Genomic DNA, 23584 nt, shown 5'->3' with positions numbered 1-23584 from the left:
TGTCTAAATTTAAAGTGGACTGAAAGACATCAGTCTCCGTCAAGATTAACATTGCAGCATTGTGAGTGAAATGATATATTTCTGGATGGCATTGAAGGATTAAGAATTATGTCATCTGAATTAATCCGCTTCCTAACCACCTGGCTCCCTGTACCTCCCGCATCATCTTTCAAAGGAAATTAAGATATTTGACTCTTGGTACTATTTTAGCAGGGCATTAATAGTGTTATTATTTCCACTGAAAATCATGTCTGGGGCTGAATAAGCAGGAGGAAAACAAAACCTATTTTTAGAGGGATTAATGACAGACAAAGTAATGATGATGCTGAGGTAGGATGAGGGTTTTTGCCCGCAGGGATTGTTTTACATTCAGTTATGCTCGTTAATCAGCGCATCACATGGATGTGAGGTCAAGAATTAGAGCCATACGGGGCAAAAAGGAAAGCTGACTAAGGAATATGTACGCATCTGCAACGCGAGTGAACTTCTGAGGATGTCCACTGAGCGCCAAGGGCAAGTTCAAAAGCTGACAAATTTCCTTGAAATCCTCACTCCTGCCCTCTTTTTCTCATTCCGTGTCCTGTTATCGCATTCAGCGAAGAGGCCACCTGCATTATTATTGTGCTGAGGCTGCATCTCTGCAACTTCCCTGCTGTATTGCATAATTAATGCCTCATTAAGGCATGCATGAAAACATATGTGCCAGGATAGGCTCTTCTAATCAAGATGGACTAGATTCCTAAGCAGCTGCCCTGTCTCAGAGGGGAAAAGAGGAGGAGGAAGGATGGTGATGGTGAAGGAGAAGACAAAAGGAGAGGAGAGGAACAGCAGGAAAGAGGAAGCTTAATCTGGCTGCTTTTCAGTTTGAGGTGGTGTGTGTGACCACCACAGGGTTTTTGATATGTTTCACAGCAGAGAGTAATTAAGGCCAGGGTGGCTAATGAACCTCACTGGTGAAACTGCAGCATATGTGTGTTTAGGCTAGGTAGACTGATTATAAAAATTAACTAGAGAAAATGCTCTATCAAAGCTGCATGAGTAGTTACAGAAGAGAGGGATATGGTGTATAAAACCAAATTAATGTTTAATTTTTCAAATTCTCTCTGCAAGCCGACTCCTGCCATTTGTACTAAAAGGTTGGCTGGTCATTTTTAACAGTTATGCAGGGCAAGCACTGGCTTTTATTCATCTATAAAGCTTTAATACTGATGATTCCGCCCTATATTTCATCCCTTTTAACTCTGAACTCACATAATCTTGGTACTTGCTCACAGAATAGGATGGTGCTCCACATTCCATTAATGAGAAACGAACTAGGAACAATGCTATGCTCTGACAGTGCACCTTAAACAGTTATAATCTGCAAAAATCATACATATCATTTTTTTTCTTCTATTGTTAGCTGCACACATTGTATTACGCTATTACACAGTCACACATAAAGTTGGAATAAAATATGTTTTTACCTTTTTCCATGAAATGATTGTGACAATGTTATATATTCTTGACAGATAAAGTGTATATATTCCCAAATTATTATTATTAATCAATCTCTTCCAAACATATGACAATGAAAATGAAACCACAATTAACAGGAGGATTGTGTCTGAAAAAATATTATTCCAACTTTATGGGTGACCGTGTATGATTCAGGATGTCTCCCCAATGGTCTTGCAAGGTAAAATAAATAATAAAATACTGAAAATACAATTTAAAAAAATAAATAATAATGATGTCAGTTTGTAAAACAAATGATCAGTATCTTGCAGTTGAAGTATCTTTTAAGTTTTCTTCTTCTTCTTCTTACCTAATGATGTCCTGGCAGGTACTGCATCCTTGTTGATCCAGAATGAAACCCAGGACAGGACAACGATCAGGGTGCATGGGATGTAGGTTTGAATGGTGAAGTAGCCCATTCTCCTGCTCAGGTCAAAGAAGACAGTCAGCACCACATAGTCTCCTGCAGAGAGAAAAATAACAGGAAAAAGGTTAGAAAGGATGAGGGCATTGTGGAATATGTCACAAAACATGAGGGGTATAAAGTTTTCACATATGCGGAATATAATTAGGCTGGGTGATAAAATGGGAACAATAAGACCTTCCTTGATAAAAATATAACATGTTTAATAAAATGCTCTATGTAATTAAATGTCACACCTGGAGAGGGGGTGCTAATGCACCTTGATGCTAGTTACCACAGTCAGACTATCATGTTGCAGTCAGACAGGCTTGTTGTTAGAGCAGAGTAAGGGAAATACTGCAGAATCGCAGCTTGGACTCACCCCCGGGGGAGAGACTCGTACTACAGACACGGAAACAGTTTCTGGGTCGGTCACTGATAAACTACACTATCCCAGAATTAGAGAGGTAGGAGATTAAAATAACGGAGGACTAAAATGTTGTAATCCCTGTTTGTGAACACATCCAGGTACAGATGTATATTAGTGATGGGGGGAAGGGAAACAGGTAGGACTGTGTAGTCTGAGTACAAGCTGAACATACTTGTGAATTCAAACAAGCAGCCAATAAATCTTTATCAGTCATAACAGCATTATTATGTTGTATTATTGATCTGGATCTGTAAAGGAACTAAATTAATGAAATACACATAGCAGGTTAAAAAGTGCAATATTTTCCTCTAAATATTTGCAGAGAAAAATATAAAAATAATTTTAGGATATTTCAGAAAAGTACAATTATTTTAAATTTGTACATAAGTAGCCTGCAATATTTAAGTTAATGCCCAATACATCTCATTTAAAAAAAAAAAATTATACAAAGAAAGTTCTGTTGTTTGGCAAGTGTTCCTCATTTTCTGTCAATCAAGAATAGTTTAAAAAACAATTAATTGTCTTTGTCTTTTAATTGTTCTTTGAATTGGACTCAGGAGCAAAAATCAGCCTTTAAACTTGAAAGAAATGAGGATTTGACATTTATTTGGATAATTATGTTAATTGACTGAATTCAATTGTTTTTATTGTCATGATTTTTAGCCATATCGCCCAGCCCTAGATACAATAACTTTTTAACTGACGTGTAAAATTTGTAATGTGATTATTCTTTAGCATTGATGTTCACAGTGCACATACCTTGCATTGAGACAGTTAAAATATGCAATAGCACATTATCTGACTTTGATCAAAAAAGGCTATGAACACAGAAACACCAAGCATGGATTAAACAAACCGTTAAGTCACGGACTGATCAATACGTAATGTTGTGTAACCAAAATTTTCACAGCGTGTTTGCCCGAGGCAACTGGAGATCTAAAGAGAAACGGAGTGTTTCAGAGAGCTCGAGCCGGACTTGCTTGGTTACACACACACAAACCCTCATCTCCTGCCAGTAGTTAGCTGGACCATGAACACTAGCATCCAGCTGATGATGAGCCATCCCTGGGCTGGCTGTCTGACCCCAGCAGATGTTAGGTGTTAAGAGGTTGAGGTTGGCTGAGCCCAAACAGCCCTGACCCTGACAATATGGATTGTCTGCCCTGCCTGTTTTAAATGCATGCGAAGCACTGATGCACCTGCGCGTGCATGCACCATGTGCTCCTAACACCCTTGCAAGAAGGATAAACTGCACCTAACAGAAAGACAGACATGTAAAAGAACAAACTCATCACATGCACGTTCCAATAGGTTTCCTGCCAGCTTGACAATGCAGCAACAACTGCCAATAGTTACTGTCCTATTTAGCTGTCTACACATGTACCTGTCTGTCTGTTTCCCTGAGTTTAATGGCAGTTCACTGCTGGCCTCCAGCTCAGTCAGTTGTCTGCTAATTGATTAACATCAGACTGTTAACGGTGTCGGAAACCTCCCCTGGCCTCTCGCTGTGGCTTGTAACCTGCAGGGCACAAACCTACTCTCTCTCAGCTATGTATCTACAGTGTGTGTGTGTGTGTGTGTGTGAGAGAGAGAGTGTGAGAGAGAGTGTGTTTAAGCACCCACAGCACATGGAGCAGTCTCTGCAGCTGGGGATTGAACAGCTGGCTAATAATTTTCCTCATGAGAAAGGGCGCACAACACATACTGCAGTTTATTGAGAAACAGCCAACATCTGTGTATTTGTGTGCTAATGAGAGACAGAGAGAGAAAGAGATGAGACTGTCAGTGTTTATTATGTCTGCGAACATGAATGTGTGTGAGTGAGTCCGCGTAGTGTCTGGACAGGGACCAAGTCTTTGTGATTCATCCCATCATGCACCTCTGTTCGCCCAGCCACTGATAGCATCATTAAATAAACCAAGTGCAATAACCCCGAGCAGCACAACCATAACTGTTCATATCACCATGCGTGTGTTTTCTGCTGATGCAGGCAGGTGCGCGCTATATTACAGTGCGCCGCCTCGGTTTGTAGGAGTACGGGAGACACATGAAGCATGAAGGCTGCTCTCAGGGGTCCCGCTGCCCACTATTTTGTTTTTATTAACATTACATTAGCAGAGGCCCAAAACCGAGACCCCTGACAGCTGAGAAACTGCCGGTTAATACACTTATTCCAGCTCGGTCAGCAGCACAAAGCCTTCTTCGCATTTCCTCGGACTCTTAATGATAATGGGATTTCCACTAGGGGGTGAGGTGGGCCGGTGTAAGACCCCACCGCCGCACGCCTCTCTCCGTTTGTCTGTTCGCCAGTTTCATTATAGGCCACAGCACTTGCCAGGAAGACACTTTGAGGAGGTGTTATCGACCGATGGCCTCCATTCTGGCATGCTGATGTATCTGTATAAGCCCGCCTGCCATTATGGCTCCGTAGTAATGCATCAGTTTGTTAATGACTTCCTGATTCCACTCAAAACAAAATGGTTTCCAGTTCTATCACTGGTTTAAGTGTCTGGCTGGGATTTCACATAATTCCATATGAGAAGCATATAGTTCAGCACTCAGATAAACAGTCCCAACACAGCTAGTGGACTGTGAACATGTAACATGGTTTGCATGCTGTTTGTTGATACTTAAATACCTGTTTAAGTGCAATTAAAAGGGGTGATTTGGATTTTTTGAAACAGGGTTACAGCAGTCCAAACTGGCACCAAAGTTTAGCAATGTACTGCTGTAAAGGACTACTGCAGCATTTTGGCCACCTAAAAAAAAAATCAATATCAGTTTGAGTTTACTCAGCGGGAGCTAAAGCGGTTATCTGTCTTAAAAGCCACCAGACTACTTTGACAAAAACAGTAATTTTACCTTGCAGAGCAGAGGATTCGCTGGTGCACTGCTGCATCGATCACTTATTTTGTTTGTGTTATTGTGGGACTTTGGTGTTTTAAAGGGCTCCTTCAGATTCACCAAGGCATGGGAAGCACATGAATCTGCAAACTGGTGTTTTATTTGCTTTTGTGTGTCTGTGTCAGTATCTGGTCCCCCTCAATACCAACACATTACTTATATGGGGCAGGTTTGATACGGCAACTATACATTTGCAATTAAGTTGGGCAAGCGTACACCTAGGTTACTAAACAGGTGTGCTGTTGAGACATTTTCAAAATCAACCAAGTGTGTGAAAGAGTGTCAAGTCGCAATGAGAATTTGAAAAGTTCTTCCAGACGTACTATACATTGCTCAGCACAATGTAGTCTGACTCAGTTTACATTTGTCCCTCGCTCACATCACGTTTCGTTGCTCTGATTATTTTTTCGTTTATCCAATTGCATCCAGAGGCCTTTGGTCTATAGGCATCATTATCACCCCTTGGAAAATGGAAAACGAACTGAGACGTTTCTGACTAATTTGCATTTGCTTATTGGTTGGTGATGCCAGGCCATTCACGATCTACTGTAGGCATTACATGTATTTTGGATATGTATCACATACAACCGCACTTTAAAAATATTGAAATTATCCCTTGAAAGTGTTAAATTCATATCTGACTCTTTCGGTGGAGTGGGTGGGGGTGTAGCAGTACCTTATTTGCGTTATCACCACTAGGAGTCGCCAAAGTTAGTTATTTTAGAATCCTACACATAGAGGCTTTAAATATTTATATTAACCCCAGTGAAAGCAGTTTATGAAGGTGTGACTCTGTGTTTCCTTCACACCCCAGGATGCTTTGCTGTTGTACAGCACCTCAGTAGGATTAAAGCCTCCAAACATTTTGTTTTGGCTGTTTAATTAAAAAGTTATGGTGAACTGTTTGCTTTCGGGTGCCTTATCTTACATTTAAATGTGCGAGGTAGATGGTGGTTCACATGTGTATGTATGCCTGCCTGTGTGAGTGGGATGAAAGGTCCCTGTTTATTTCTCATAAAATGGCAGCTGGAATATCAAAGCATCCGAGCCTTTGTGCCTCTGTTCCTCCTAATGGGAGCCCTCAAAGTAACCTCAGCTAGAACGCTCCATCTGTCAACGCCAGCAGAGGAGGGCGTGTTCACACTCTATCTTCACAGGCTCTATAGAAAGCCTTTTTTTTAAGGCTGTCACAGCTAAGGTCAAATTTACCTTGAGTGTATCCACAATGGATATGTTGCAATACATGATGTTTTGATCTTATAGCCTCCTGCATGTATCCAACAACGCCCACATCTCCTGTGATCCTACAGGGAGTAACTCCTCCATAATCATCAACTCAACTTCACCAGTAACAAGAACGCTCACAGTTCAGATCTCTGTTAAGGCTTCCCATTCACCCTCCTTTCTTTGCTTCTTTGTTACCAAAATTCCTAAAAGTAAAAAATTCTCCAATCCTATCATCTTGTCGCCATAATTACATCACTATCAATTCAATCCGCTCCTTTCTGCTTATAATTCATGAATGAGAAATGCTGATGACAGCTCGAGTGAAAAATCAACTACGCAGACAACAGCTCAAAACTATTGTTTGCATTAAGATATGGTTTGAAGTATTTTTATTAGGATCACACATTTCCTCTGCAAAAGCGATTTACTACGGGGCTGATGTAATCTACAAAAAAAAAAGCAATAAAAACTTGGCGGGGATGATCATTCATCAGAAAACAGTGTTGCTTTGTTGTTAAAAGCCGCAGAAACAACACACTCGACAGAATGAGACACACACAGCAGAGCGGAGGGAAAAAAAAGATAAGTCTTCCAGTTTGAGACATTTATTGTAGTGGAAATACACAGAAATGGTTGTTTTACTATTATTAAGATAACTAAATTGTTATAACATTCTGTATTTGATGTATATGGGACCAAATGTACATTATTGCAGAATAGCTGCAGGGGAGTTTATGGGAATAAAACATGGTAATTCAGGATTGCTGACCAGAAAAAATAGGGAAAAAAAGCTGTCACATGGAAATATCATTGTGCTGGCAGCCAGGCTGTAAATTGGTATAGATATGGATGGGCAGGAGAGACCTGAGGCACATGCTGGCCATCCAGTGAAGGGAGACGAGCCAGACACATTGCAGAGCCTCTGACAGGCTGTCTTACTGAGCTCCTCTACTGTCAGGGGTCATCTGCATCAGAGGTGACAGCGGATGGTATCGTGCATGTGTGTGAGAAAGACAGGAGCTTTTGCTAATGACCAAGGTTATGCCATGGCTGCTTGCCAGGGTCAACAATACTTACAGAGAATGTTAACTCACCACTTTCTGTGGTGACATGACTAGGGGCTATAAGCCAGTGATGAACTAGTTACGATAGCTTTGCATTTTGTCTCCACAGGCGAACTGCTGCTACAACGTCCCTACCCGACAGCGGGTGGCGAGATGATGTCATGGTGAAAAAAAAAAAAGGCAAAGCATTGTCATGGTGAGTAACTGCGGGAACACAGCAGCATGATTAAACAGCAGACAGGAGGCTGCAGAGTTTGATTGCCTTGTTGTTAACATTGTGTTGAATGTGACAGAGACAGATGATTATCCCTCTCTCAGACACGCTAATAGCTCTCAAATTATTGAGAGCAAGCCTGTTTATGGAATTTTCTGACAGGTAGTAAGAAGCTGCCACAACTGTTTTCCTCACCATTATTTGACGAGTTTAGGAGGAAGTGAAAGTTTTAAGAAACAAGTTTGAATTCAAAACATATTTATGAGTAAAGGTTTTTTTTTTTTTAAATGATAATGTCACATGCTGTTATGGCACCCATTTCATAATTTCTTCCATAAGTGAAGGGGTGTTATCAGTGATAATCAGACTCATAGATCTGGGTTAGAATGGGCCTACTGGTTCAGAAGGCTGTTATCATCTATTTACATAATGCAACATGTGGTTAAGTTGTAAATTGAAAGAAAACTACTTGGTTAGGTTCAGGAAAACATTTAGGTTTAGGAAACAAATTAAGTGTCACTTCCACATGGGACACAAACGGCAATCTCCTGGGTGGAAGTTAGGACTGATAATGAGGGAAAGCCTGGGGAAAAGTACATCACTGGACCCTTTTGAACCCCTCTCCTTACACACAAGCACACAATCCCCCAATGATTCAATTTGACTTTAAATGTATATGGTATCAAATGTCCTATAACTCATATTTTGTTGGAATATGAAGGTCACTAAGGCCATAGAATCTAAGTTTAAAATAATACATTAATTCATTCATCATTCATTATTTCTAACCGCTTATCTGCACTCGGGTCGCGGGGGCTGGAGCCTATCCCAGTTGTCATTGGACAAGAGGCAGGGTACACCCTGGACAGGTCGCCAGATGATCACAGGGCTCTTAAAATAATACAATACCAAAAAAATAATATTTCACTTAACTATTGAAAGCCACTCGATGGAAGATGGGTACTTTCCACCAATAGCAACAGAGTTTAACAGGTGCACCTGAATGCACCATGAAGTCCCCTCCAAGTTTCAAGTTTCCCGTTTATTAATTGCCATTCCAACCATACATAAAGACTACATACAAAGGAACATCATTTCTATCTCAGGACCAGAGCACAAAAGTGCAACAATAAACAACATGCCTAAGGAACACAAAATTAAAACCAAGGCCGCAGTAATTAAAATAGACCAAAGCTAAGCTAAAAAGTGCAGTTTAAAGTAATAAAAATAAGGCATAAAACAAGTTGACTTGCAAAATTCAACGGGAAAGATCTTCCAGACTGCTGACTCTGTAAAATAGGAGGATATTTTCAGTTCTAATGTTGGTTTTCTGTCATCACAGACATGGCAGTGACCGTGATTGTGTCTGGAAATGTGCAGCTACAGGCTACGCTGTTTCTTATTGTTTCAAGTGTCAAGCTTTCGAGTGTGATAGTTGAAATTGAAAGCTTATTTCAAATGATTTTCGCTTTAGAATCAAAATTGTGACAACCTCATACCTCACCTAGGTTCGCTATATGGATTTCCACACAAAGGCCCTCTATAAGACTACACCCAAAGTTTGAATGCTGCATTATAGCTCAATTATAATAGTGATTTAGTGGTGTGTATTATCAAACAAATCTGTGGGAGATGACCCCAGTCTTACCTTAGTTGCCATCTAAAAAACACAGGCCTGTCTGGTGTTCCATTTTATTTCAAGTCATAAACAAACATGTTTTTTTCTTGAATTTACCTGAACTGCTCTTACTTTACAGACATTTCAGGACAACTCCATTATAGAGTCTGTTTCCTTCGCTGTATATAATTAAAAACAAGGCACAAGCCACTTTCCTCACTTCTCTCTCAGTCTGCTATCCATGTTCCAGCTTACCTCGTCTAAAAATGGCTTCATTATTTCTTATTCACACACTGTAGAGAGATGCGATTCACACTCATTACGTAAGCTCCAAGTTCTCTCACTCTTCTTTCTCCCCATATTTAATATATCACCTCTTTATTTGTTGCTCTTCTTTTCTGTCCTGACTATTCTGGCCGAGTGACAGGACGTATCCTCGCCGAGCAGTCAGGACACCGATGGCTCGACCTATTTGTCACACTTGTGAGCGGAAACTCAAAATAAATACGGCTAATTTGGGAGAAGCGAGAGGGGAATGTGATGTGTGATGTAGTGATAGAAAACTACAGAAAAAGCACATGAGACAAAAAGCTTTCCAGAGGCCTCTTGGATCCGTTCTGCTATGATTTGTGTGCGTATGCTTAAAAAAGAAAAAATAATGAGAATTCTAAAAACACAGATGGACGGACAGATGACTTGATATGTTAAGACAAGCAATCAAAAGAGAAAATATTTGGAATATCTTGCGCCGCATGAATATCTTTCTCAGTGATGTAACACAAGAGTGAATCGACTTTTTACATTTTAGCCCTCATTGTTTTTGCTCTACACACCTGGTGCAGGACCAGAACAAAAAGCCCTCAGCAAAAATAGGAGTGTTCCCGCATGGACAGCACATTTGTTTGCAATAAATAGAAGAAGCACTGAGTAGTTAGCTTCAGTTGTAATAAGCACCGTGGCTGTAGAGCCTCGGAACAGAAAATCGAAGGGTAAGGATGTCACAGCGCCGGCCATATTTCTTTCGTTTTACAACTCAGTAATGATTTTGTACAAAAACACCACAGCAGTAACAGTTTATCATAAAAAAGATGCTCTAAAAAGCTACAAGTAGCTTCCACACGCCTCCTTTAACATTGCAAATAGACTATAAAGTGTAATTTTAGAACTTTTAAACAGTATGAACCGAACCGAAACACACCAAGAGGAATCACTTAACATTACCTACATATCATCCTATTTTAATGTCTTTTTTAATGGACCATAAATGCTGTTCAATTAAAACAAAACAAGAAAAGCTAACTACTGTATTATAAGATATCCTGGGGATGATTTCTCAGTCCTAATGGCACAATGTCCTGGTCTTTACAATAGCAACAATGTAATTTAAATCTAAATTCAATGGATGAGCTCAGACAAACACAGCCCAAGCCAAGACAATCACTTCATTGCCAATGGCTTAGTGCTATTACAGATTACAGTTTTGGATCCCTGGTATTTAAGCTTTGAAATCTAATTAATCATATACAACGCACTGAATGAATCGCCCAAAAATATACAGCACTGATTTATGCCTGTGCATACTCAGACTAAGTACCTCAATAATCACAAAGCTTTGCCAAAACAGCACTCCCAGAATAAAAGAGAAAAAAAAAAGTACACTTAAAGAAATTGATATTTTCAGTGTGGTAAGCCTTATCCTTTCAATGTGCTCCTTGTGCTTAACTTCATACATGATCCCAGCTCTGCAGCATGAATATTAACAATGCATTCTTTCATGCATACAGATTCATGGACAGTTTCATTGAAGGTTCCACATTTCCAAGTCAGAGCTTAGATGACTTGAAATTAAATTTCCCTGCAGCCTTTGCCAGATTTACTGGAAAATACAGGCCTCTGATACATTATAGTATCTCTGACATGTATTAGCATAATATGCATGGCTATACGATGCTCTATTCAAAGCTTAGCAAGGTAATACCATACGTCACATATGACATATAAATACTGATTGTGCAGAGGTCCAATAGCACAATAACAGAAAAGGCATTTATGTGTATTAGAGGAATGATTCAGACGATGTGCACAGTGTAATTCATGGGAAACTGTTAATTCTGTAGCCAGATACAAGATGTTCCACAACTATCTTTTTTTTCTCTCTTTCTTCTGGCTAATTACTTTGAAACCTTGGGTTGCAGAATATTACACAAGGCCAATAAGCTGAGTGAGAAGCATATCCTGGTTTAAAGTTTATAACTATTTATTGAGCAGTGAGGGCTTGACCCAGGAACAATTGCTCCACAGAGTGAAATCAACTTTGACTAGCCTTTAATCCAGCCTCGTCCGTCTCAACAGGGCACCCAGAAAAGACTGTTGAAGTTAATTTTGTGTGTGCGTGCAGGTGCAAGCATGTGCAGAACATTTACAAACTTTATTTGGTCTAGAAACAGCTGTAGCAGTGTCTTAAATTTCTCTTTCTGCATAATTATCTGAAAAAGGATCTCTGTTGTTCAACTTTACAGAAATGGTTTTATACTTCAGCTAATATACAGGTGCATCTCAACCAATTAGAATATCATAGAAAATGTATTTATGTCAGTAATTCAATTCAAAAAGTAGAAATAACACATTATAGATCCATTACATTTCATGTCTTAATTTATTTAATTTCTTCTAATTATAATGATTATGGCTTACATTTAATGAAGACCTAACTCAATACTTGCATATTGCAGCAGTATGAGTATTGTGTGCATCAAATACTGAACTTATGAACAGTAAGACACCTGTATTTAACTTGAGGATCTATTTTTTATGGTACTTTATGCTCCACTGAATTTTCCAAGTAGATATTGTCCTTTTTACATTTACATTTTACTTAATACATTTATTTACCATATATAGCTATTTGTTGCTTTACAGATATTTAAAATACAAAATATATGATCAGAAAATAAAATGTGATTTTATTAAAATAAATTAAACAGTATATAAAAAAGTAAAATTAGCTTCAGCCCTAGCTGCTGCAACATTAAATTATTGTTTGTACATTAAGCTATCAGTAAAAATAAAACAATACACCATACGTAATAATATAATGATAAAATATAATGAGTATTTTTTACTTCTTTACAAACACTTTTAATGGAATATACTGTATTATAGTGTCACATTGTGGTATTACACCTTCTTACCACACCTGGTGTGTTTTTAGTACAAAGTATTGGCAGTTAAGAATTATTTAAGTCATCTCTTAATCCCTCCATTATTTTCTCAATTATTTGCTTTCTCTGTATTATTTTCATTTTTACTAGTTTACAGAGCCCAATGTGACAAATTAATTGTTTGTCTTGTCTCACCAAAAACCAAAAAAAGTTAAAATATTTGATCAAAATTTTTTTTTTCCATTTATTTATTTATATATTTATTTTCTTCTTCTTTTTTTCCTTGTCATAAATTTAAAAAAATCATAGTGCACAAATAAAAAAGAAAAAAAATCTATATAAATGATTAATATTTATTATACTTGTCTTAAATGACATATCCTTAAAAAATAAAAGAAGGTGCATTAGGGGAAAAATGGTTGTTGAACTTACATACCAATAATTCAACACAGATGTACTGTAGTAATACTGGAAGTATTAGAACCATTATTATCAGAAGTAGTATTTGTGTCAGCAATAAGAGCAGCAGTAAAGTTATTTGTAGCACCAGCAGGAGCAATAACATTGCTCCAAGCTTCCAATAGAACATCCCATCATAACTTACAGTATATGTCTGACTATCTCCCCTGCTGCACCTTCAGGCTTACAAAGTGTCTCACTCTCCACTTGTCAAAGTGTAAGACAAACCCCACCAACCCCTTCCAGTGCTACACTGGTGGAGTGAGAATATGTTCCAGAGTGACAGCTGCACCAGCAGAAGTCAAGGAACCTCCAGAAACAGCATCTCTAACAGCTTTGACCTGTTTTAGTATTGGCTGAACATCCTCTTCTTTTTCCCCACTCTCACTCTCTCGTCTTCTTTTTTTTTTAAATCCTTGCATCTCTCCGCCCCATGACCTCCATCTTTGCCTACCGGCGTCTCAACCGAAAAACAGGAAGCAACAACAGCCGCCTGGCTTATTTACGTCCACTTGCTTTCGCCCTCTTTCTCCCTCTTGCAAATTAGATGACTTTAATTTAGTAGTCAATGTATTCCAGTGTCCTAGTTTAAAGCTCTGAAACTTTAGTTGTGCTGTGGAAAGGTTCAGTGTCATTGAAGTGGATTGAAAATAAACATCACGAGGACAGTTCTATTCAGATGAATAAAGTAAGTTGTAGTGGTGGAGCAGTGCCTTGCCTTTGACACTGACTATTATTCTATTTCTCGACCTTCCCTCACTGTCTTCAAATCTATATTCCTGTGTGCTTCATGGTATGTCCTCCAAAAAAGAACAAACATCTCCTCAGCTCAGAGCGCTGACAATCCAACATACCACAGAAATAAAATCTATTTCTCTAAATCTGTGCTGCTCTGCTGTGCACCACAGGCGCTCTTTTATATGCAGGTGGTGGTCGATGGTGAGGAAAACAAGAGCCTTATTTTCCCAAAGCAATCTCCTCTCCTATGGCCTATCACCATTCTGTGTTTTCAGGTTTTAATTACTAGCTTATTAGACTGTCAACTGTGAAAGGCAGAGAGAGAGAGAGAGAGGGAGAGATGGAGAGCAGGGGGGAAGGGGGAGTTGTAAAAAGTAGGACACAGGAATACACGCACTGCAAAATAAAAATCATCGCTTTTGCGAGCAGGGAAGACGGGTAAAGGGGGAAGTGGGGGAGTATTGTATAGAGGAGACACTTGTAAGTGTAAATGCTGTTAGTGTATGGTGCGGGTTAGGATGTGTGTGTGTGTATGTGGGGAGAGGGGGGGGGGAGAGAAGTGTAAATTGGTATTTAACTTCACAAAAGGAGGATTCGGGCTGAGTCAGAGCATTTTTCCTCCCACTCCTGCCCATCACAACTATCACCCAGAAGCAAAAGGGAGAACGCACAGAGACAGAGGGAGAGGGGGAGATTAGAGAGAGCAGCTATTATAGCAACAGAGTCGCACCGCGGCTAATGGATTGTTTCAGCGCTTCTTAACCTTTTTCCTTCAGCTAAGATGGAGTGATTGTCATCGTATAAAAAAAAAACAGCAGCGTAATATTAGTGTGATTAAATTACTGTTTTCCTAAAGTAATGTTATTTGATTTCATGTGTCCAATACTGTCAATACTCCCTTAAAATAAAGAGACTTTTAATAAACATGTTAAGACTGGCTATTTTCTAATACAGTCCAGTAAATTTCATGCATTATTTTTTATTATTTGCAACAGAGCATTATGGGAATAACTGACACAAACATTACATGAAATGATACAAACATAAATTAATATATTCCTCTATATGCACCTGCATATTTCTCAATGCCACATTGCATGTCCTTTTTAATTTTTTTTTAAATTGTTATCAAAAAGAAGTGTTACTCATCAAGACAATTTATGCATTGGAAACTGGAATAATTTGGCACAATATGTTTGAGCTTTCACAGGTGTTTTATTTGATCAGGGATGCAATGTCTCAGTAACAATAATAATAAAAAATAACTATTGGCATTTTGGCGTTATTGCTTTTTGTCTCCCTCTATCTTTTCTTGATTAAACCAGGCAGGTGGTGACAAGCGTCCTTGCCTCAGTGGCATCATTTTGTTTCGAGAAATTTGATTTTCCCTTTAATTTGCTCTGGATTTCTGCTATTGCACTCATACATAGCATGTCTGTTATCACACCACTGCTGGGGGATTTCACAAATCACCTGATGACAAGACATTATTGTGACGTCTGTCCCACCTCTCTTTTAAGTGGATTTTAAAAAAAGTAAAATTTCTGCAATAATATGGTTAAAAACGACTAGACCTATGTTATATATTTTGTTGAGTTATGTCGTAACATTGTTCCAAATCTTACCTAGTGGAATTTGAATATTTACAGATTTACTGTTGATGTCATCTTGTCTGCCAGAACTTACATTGACTAATATTAATTTTCATCCAGTTTTGATAAAGGATTTCAGTTATTGGACGTCTGCGACAAGCGATCTAAATCTTAGCAGCAGCCTTTTGCCAAACTTCATTGGAGAATCCCTGATTTTTAATTTGAAACTGCTTTTTTTAGTGTTTTGACAAGTTTTAATCATCTGGTCTGTTTGTTTTGGAGATGAGGGGACCTCCACAGATAATTCTGCTCCCGTAAAAAATCTCCTGAACCTCATGCTGTCGAGATTTTAAGGTATCAGATAAACAAACTGCAAACGTTAGCAGCAGCTCAGCTCCAGCCCCTCCTTTGTTGTGCTGAGAAACACTGATTTTTAGCGTGAAACTGCTTCATTCAGTGTTTTTACTGGTTTTAAACTGTGGGCCTTTCTGTTTGAGAGGAGGAGACCACTGCAGATAATACGGCTCACGGTAAAAATTTACAAAAACAAAAACAATGAACACTGGAGATATCCTAACTGGGAGAAACCGAATGCAATGATGGCATTGCTCTATCAGTGAGGGGAACTATTGTATCCAGAAGGATTCTTTTTCCGTTTCTTCTTTTTCTTATTTTATCACTTTGGAGGAAAAAATAAGGTGATTGGGCAACTTGAAAACAAACGAAATTTGGCCAAGTTGTCAGGCTTGTCAAAAATTGAGATCTGATATGGGTTTCAGGAATGGGCGTGGCAAATTGGCTCTGAAGCGCCCCCTACATTATTTCCTGAGCTCCAAGATTGATGAGAATTTATAAAATTCGGTAGGCATATAGAACTCTTCCAGACGAACAAAAAAGTCAGCAGGACCCATATCCAAAACTCACTGTGTTTTGGAAACCAACTGTGTCATCACGTGATGATTTAACCCGACCGCCTTCAAATCTGGTCAGTCCATTCATAAGACATGTACAAAGATAAATTGCAAAGCTTTTAACTTTTGATCAAAGGGCGAGGCCTCAAATTTCACTCTATTGCCATAAAAAAGGAAGTAGTTTTAAACATGAGTGAACATTGTCCAATCTTGTTTTATTATTGTTTTCATTAAGAGACCCGTAGCAGCATAAAGTTACATATTGCACATTTAAAGGAGCATCTTTTTTGGTGGGCAGTGCAATGGTAATGCAACCAACTCATCATGAATACTCATGACATAAAACTATAATGTTATCTGAGGACCCAGAATGACTTTTCCTCTACAAGCACTCCTCTGTAAGATATCCAGACTAAACTGTGATATCAGAAAGAAGGATGGAATGGTATCTTTTCTCGTTTCTCGTGTGTGTGTGTGTGTGTGTTTGTGTAGCTCAGGATTAAATTATGATCTAGCTCCCCAGTCGCAGCACAGAGGGGCCTAAAGATGTTGCACTCTGCCATGCTATAAGGGGAATCCTTTCGGCGTGTCAGAGAGTGACTGTGCGTACGTGTTTATATATACCGTATGCATGGGCGTTCGTGTGTTTGTTTGGCTGACTGTTTTCCTCTCACCCGGGCCCACTTCCTTTCAACCACAATGCCTCCAGATTCGCCCCATCAGAGAATCATCTGCAAACTGTGGAGCTCCGTAATCTGGAGAGGGCCACTGATGTGTCCCTGGGCTTTCTCCACTCTAACTGAATCACACAGGCGGGCGCACACAGACAACAGAGCTGCACGGCATGGCTTTTGGAAGGTCACTCTAAGAATAGAATTCAATACGTAAAAAAAAAGAAGACTCATATCCAGTGGAGAGCACACACTGAAATGTGCATGCAAGCAAATGGACATATAGGAGCATGCATTAATTCATGGACACAGGCGCGGACCAGAGCACTCTGAATACTGTCAAACACAGATATGTGCCGCTGCCGGATGCACATGGCGTACATTTGTGCTCAGCTAAAAGGATGGCAAATTAAGCACCTCATGTCCAGCTTAAACCATCCCATGATTCACTGCTGAGCCAAGTGATACTAGTAGCAAAACAAGAAAGAAAGACAGCAAATGGCATTGATTCCCTTTATGCATTTAAAGGAAAAGCTTCTTGGCAATCTAAGCAATGCTTTTCTAAGCTCATTTGTTCCACTAATGTGCCGGGAAGATGGTTAACAGCCTCGGAGAGATCCCCGTGTTAGTATTTGATAGTTAATGCAAATGCAGTGCACCGGCTACATTAATCAGCAGTTTAGGACAAAATGACTAATCACCCATTTCTTGATAAAACAAATCACTCATTCATCTTGGTTCGCCCCTTACAATATATCTTCTTTTACCTTTTCTCTATCAGTCAAACACCTATAATGTATTCATGCAACCATGCTGCTGTTGTTGGATGCAAATTGGAAGCCATTGATGTTTTAGGTGCTATAAAAAATAACAGAATTCGTTTTGTCGAGCTCTGAGGGAGTGTTAGTGAACTCAAGTCGATACATTTATCACACAGCGCATATATTACTTTGGAAGTCGCACTGCATTTCAGATACTGCAGAGGAAAGGCTAGAAAAGGAAACCCATTTAAAATGTTCTGATCATTTGCTTGGAAAAAAAACTACCAATAATCAAATGGGAGTTTATCTAATATCACTTATATTGTTACAGAGACATAACTCTCCTATATATATCCTATATATAGCCTAAGATGCAGTTAGTCCATTTCCTCGCATCCTGACACACTTGACTAGGGATGCACAATATGTTGTTTATGCAGCGACATTGCAATTTGAGCATGTGCAATAGCTACAGCGCAGGATGTACCATGTTAAGCTTTTTGCAGCTTTATGCAAAAATGAAACTTGCACAGTGTTTTTCCCATTAATAATGTAATCGGCTGACACTTCCCCTTAACATGCACGTGACGTCTGGTGTTGTCACACAAAGTGAGGCTGTGTGTGTGTGTGTGTGTGTAGAAAGAACTACAGTGCAGTACACAATTGTGAAAAATAAAGTATGTTTTGCATATTAATATTGACTTCTTCCAACCATTCTTCAATGCAGATTAGCTGGACCATAAAAGCTAGTTCTTCAATATGAGCCAGGCTAACGTTAAAGCTAATTGAGTTAGCTTAACCAACGGTCTCCCAACTGTGGTTCGGAGCTGCAAAGCTGGTAATGTAAAACTTATCAAGAGAAATATGTCTGATAAAACATAACTGACTCCTATTTAAGCATTCTTGGGTACATAGAATGTGTATGTCAATGTGAATGTCAATCACAATTATTCCTGATCAATTTTTCAAACAACCAAAGCAGGTCCCACTAGTCATCGACCAAAACCTGAAAATGAACAGAGAGTAACATGAGGAAATTCCCTTTTAGCAGCATACATTATTAATATCATGGCATGTTGGGTCATTGACTTTGGCCTTAATTTATAAAAAAGTATGCGTGAGCCAACCAGTGTATTAAACTACCTCATTTCCCCTAAATAAATCACTGCAGCTGTCACAAGTCTTCAGATTAAATGTAATTTTTCATCTTATTATTTTCTATGCAGATACATGCATGGTTCCTGCATTTTTTATTTGTCTCGCAATATATATTGCATAAACACAAATTGCAACATCAGTTTCTTCCAGCCCTACACTTGACCTCTGTAAACATGGAGTCTGTTCTCTAATTCTCCTTTGCAGCACCAATAAAATGCCACAACCACTATCCCTTTCCATTTTATTTTACCCTTCACTATGATTTATCCTCTTCCCCTGCATTCCCTTCCTTTCCTCTCTGTCCTTGTCTGCACTATGATGCTCATCCCTGAACTCCAGCCTGGCAGATGGGTGAGAACACAGCTCGGAGCTTCAAGCGTAACCCGGTCACTGAGGGGTTAACTTTGAGGTTAACTTAACAGCAGTGTTAGCTGTGTACCTAGCGCCTGCCTGTCCTCCCTTTCAAAATCCTCCGTATCTCTTTTAGCTTCTTTCTACTCTGTTCACTGGCGTCCTTTCAAGGGTCCTTGCTTGTCATAAGCAGCGGGTTTTTTTTATCATATTTTTTGGCTGGAGAATACGTGCGTGCATGCAAATGTGTGTGTGTCTGTGTTTGTAAATGCAGGTATAGGCTTGCAGGCAGTACGGGCGGCTCTAATGTGAAGTGACATGTTGAGAGACCAAGCCTTTGGACACTGGCTGAGGGAGGGAAGAGACATAATACAAAAACAGACATAGCCTTTATATAAAAAGCTGCAACACAACTGGATGAGAGCAGCAGCTGGCACGGCACCGCCCCGGCCCCCTTTAATTACAACATCACTCAATCGTTCTTTAATCATGCATCACTTTTTATGAATACTCAGAGAATGGGGGCACGGATACATTAATGCAAGAGTGTAGTCCTGTGACAAGTTGAGCCTGGGAGAGACTGGCTTGTCTCATAGAATGAGAGGGAATCTCTTCTTCTGACTATTTGCTCCAGTCTCCATTGTCTGGATTTGGCCCAGTCACCTGCCTGCCTGTCTGCTTAGCTTACCATTATGTGTAGTCGCCTCACCTGACCCCTTTCAACTGATGGTGGTTCAGCACAGTGCTTAAACTAAAATACAGTGAAAAGGTTTTGTTTTTTTAGAGAAAAACCGTAACAAACTATAACCTTCCAGGCCGCACGAAGACACAGACCCTTTTAGCTGACAGGGATTCAGTGTCCTGCTAATAGACAGCATAGTGCTGTATACACACCAGCAGATGCTGGAATGAGAGTTTGAGAACAGGGTCTTCTGGTTCAAGGACAGTCTCTGCTCACTACTCTGCAGTCTGCAGGCCCCTGCTACAAACACTCCTTCAGTCAAGATGAGAAAATGCAGCAGTCGATACAGCGGCAGTGTTGAAGCTTCACTCTAGGTCAATATAACAATGACAACAAAAATAGTTTGTTCTTCTTACAACCCTTATTCCACAAAAGTTGGGACATTTTCTAAAACCCAAATAAAACCGAATTAGATAATTTGCTCATCCTTTGCGACACATATTACATTGAAAACTGAACAAAGACAATATGTTATATAGACACTCTGAGTTCTGAATTTGATATTTATTTACACAGCATCCCAACCTTTTTGGAATCGGGGTTGTATAAAAAAATATTTGTATTATTTTTGTGCTGTTTTTCACAAAAAGATGCAGCCCCTAAATGCTTTATATAACATGTTTAAACTAAGGGAATGAAGCTACAATCGTGCCAGATATGGAAATACTTTAACATACTTATCCAGCATATATTTCAATGCATTTTTCTCATTGATATTTGATTGAATAAACTAGTAGACCAAATAATGAATTCAATGAAAAAGCTATATTAAAATCAGAGGTTAAAGAATATTTTTGTATTTTTTTTGCAGCACAGTGCAGTAGTGTTAATAAGCATTTATTCCAAAAGCATCTAAATCACCACTCACTATTTATTTATTTCAGTGTTTGCCTACACTTAGAATGTGTAAAAGCTTTTCCCATGTTTTTGTGACTAATGGGGGATAACATTTTTTTAAATCGCTCCAATATTGAGGAAGACAGCTGCAGTGCCCAGTAGCAAAACAGGCTGTAATGTAACAGGACGGTGCAGCTGCACACCGTCTTTGTATGTCCACTAAAAGCCATTGAGGAGCTCATATTGTTATTATAAGTGTCTGACATCATTATGGAAACTGACTTTATGAAACAGAGTCAACCAAAGTCAGCACGGTAACTCTGTATGCAGCTGGTCTCTCCACTGTTGAAAGAACATTTCCCTAGCATTGCATATTTTTGGAATATGTGCTTTGTTAAAGGATATCTTCTCCCCTTTGGCTGGCAGTAGTCATCCCAATCCAAATAATCACTGCAGACATGATGCACTATGAGGCCAAGTGAATGGACTGGAGTGGTAGGATCCATTAGCACAAATGGCCACATTTCAGCCTGTCTGTATCCAACAAATGTAATCAATGGAGGCTGCAGGAAGTTTTCTTGACATTTGTTTTTTTTGGAAATGTGCAAACACGAACCATTCATTTTATGAAAAATCTTTTAGATAAGACCAAACTACAACTCACATTTCCACCATTGTCTTCCAGAAACAAGTCACCAGAATCTAGCAAGATTTCAGAATAAGATTTGACCATTTTATAATGTTGTCAGATACTTATAATAACAAAAATCTGAGCCTGAGTCGATGGTAAAACAAGCACTTTTCGTGGACATACATTAACGGTGCACAGTTACAATGTGCGATTACAGCCTGTTTCACTGCTGCTGGCTGCAGCTCTCATCCTCAATACTGGACCAATTTCAAAAATTGTTATCTCCATTATTCACTTAGACACAAAAACATGGGGAAAAATAAAGTCCAGGTTGAAAAATACAGAAAGAGGAATATTTCTACCACACAGTCTATGATTCTAAACTTGCAGCACAGCCTCCAGGAGCTCCACCTTCTGCATGCTGAGTACTTCAGGTGACTGGGTAATTATAAAGCCCTAACTGACTGCTTTTTGAGACAGATGTTGTGTTCATGAATCTTGAAGCAGGTCAGATACCCAAACTGATTGCAAAATGAGACAAGAGGTCTCTCAGCCACAGCCAAGGTTCTCTGCTCTGACAAGAGAGCAGATGGCTGTTTGTGGAAATAACAAACCAGATCAGAGCGAGAGAGAGTCAGAGGACACTGCACATTCTCCACTACAGCTCATCCTCCTACACAGATTGCCTTTTCATGTTGTCACTTGAAAAATGTTTTGATTTAAACAGAACAAAATTTTATGAGCCTGTATTTTTGTGTCTTTTTTTAATCAGCTTGCACCACTGCTGTTCAAGCATTTGGTAGTGCAACACACATGTACTGTTCACACCACAGAACTCTGTGTGCCTTGCTGTGTGTGTAAGGGTGTGTGTTAGCGTTACGTTGCAGTAGCACTCTGTTGAACTGAGTCGAATTACAGAACGACTCGCTGAGTTCAGTTATTCCCATGGCTACTTTGTGTGCGAGTGCATACAGGCGTATTGCTGTAAATGTCTGACAGGGCTCGGTTTGTCGGCCATTGCTGAAAATACTGTGTGTCTCATATCTGACTATTTATATAGATTTAATATAGCAGAGCTGCAGTGATTAGTTGACTGATTAATTAGTTGATCAAAAGAGGTATATCTAGAAACTATTTTGATCATTTTTCATGCAAAAATGCAAGAAAAGATGCTTTCTTTATGCTTTTCTCTCCTTTGTATCATATTAAACAGAATATTTTGGGGTTTTTGGATGACTTCCTCGACTTTGAGGCACTTGGATGGACATTTTTTTACTGTAATCAAGAAGATTAGATGCATGCCTACATTGCATACTGCAGTGCTTTATCTTTATGTATCCTCATCCAGAATACTGTGATCAAACATTTCTCAAATGTGTTTTCTGTAAAAGCTGATGATTCATGTTGTTTTGACACAGTTTTGTTTGTCACCATTACAGAGCACTGGGTTACCTAACAGGGATAGCACCTATTACTCCCTCAGCAAACACTCCAAACACAATTACCTCCAACTTAACTGTTCATCAGTGGAGAGTATGGTTCCATAGCTACCACAGCTGAAGATTTACAGGTGCATCTCAATACATTAGAGTATGATGGAAAAGTCAATTTCCAGTAGTTCAAGTCAAATAGCTCCAACCAAGTATTGAGTCATATAGATGGACATACTTTTCAGAGACCAACATTTCCATATTAAACATACTTTTTGAAAGTGGTCTTTTGTAATAATACATTTTTTTGAGACACTGAATTTTAGGTCTTCATTAAATGTAAGCCATAATCATTATAATTAGAAGAAATTAAATAAATTAACACATCGAATATGTCATTCTTTCAGTAATAATAGAATGTGTTATTTTACACTTTTTGAATTGAATTACTGACGTATATAAACTTTTCTATGATATTCTAATTCATTGAGCTGCACCTGTACATACAAACAGCACATATTAGCATTATCACCATAAACAAAAAATCTCACACACATTTAAAAAAGCATTCATAACTGCCCACACAAGTTCTTCCACTTTACTACTTTTCTCTATAGCTACAGTATGCGCTTCTTGTAAGACAGCCTGAGCTTTTATTCTGAAAGGGAAGCAGTATACAAAATGACTGCAGATGCTCAGATGCAAACGATAGCAATAATAATGACGCTACTGCCACTTGTCTGAAACAGTGACTCTACTCTCTGTAGCCCTCCAGACCATCATAT

General features: G+C 39.0%; 1 protein-coding gene across 4 annotated transcripts in view; it reads right to left on the bottom strand.

Annotated features, from left to right (window-relative positions):
- The window catches only part of gabrg2 (gamma-aminobutyric acid type A receptor subunit gamma2), a 67047-nt gene that overhangs the window by 7701 nt on the left and 35762 nt on the right, over positions 1-23584 (bottom strand). For all 4 annotated transcript variants that reach the window (XM_059350963.1, XM_059350965.1, XM_059350966.1 and 1 more), the window contains exon 7: positions 1808-1960. In XM_059350963.1, the coding sequence (XP_059206946.1) occupies positions 1808-1960 (153 nt within the window). The remainder of the gene's footprint in view (positions 1-1807; positions 1961-23584) is intronic.

The sequence above is a fragment of the Centropristis striata genome, chromosome 15, assembly GCF_030273125.1.
Source record: "Centropristis striata isolate RG_2023a ecotype Rhode Island chromosome 15, C.striata_1.0, whole genome shotgun sequence".
NCBI lineage: Eukaryota > Metazoa > Chordata > Actinopteri > Perciformes > Serranidae > Centropristis > Centropristis striata.
This window is presented reverse-complemented; position numbering and strand designations above follow the sequence as displayed.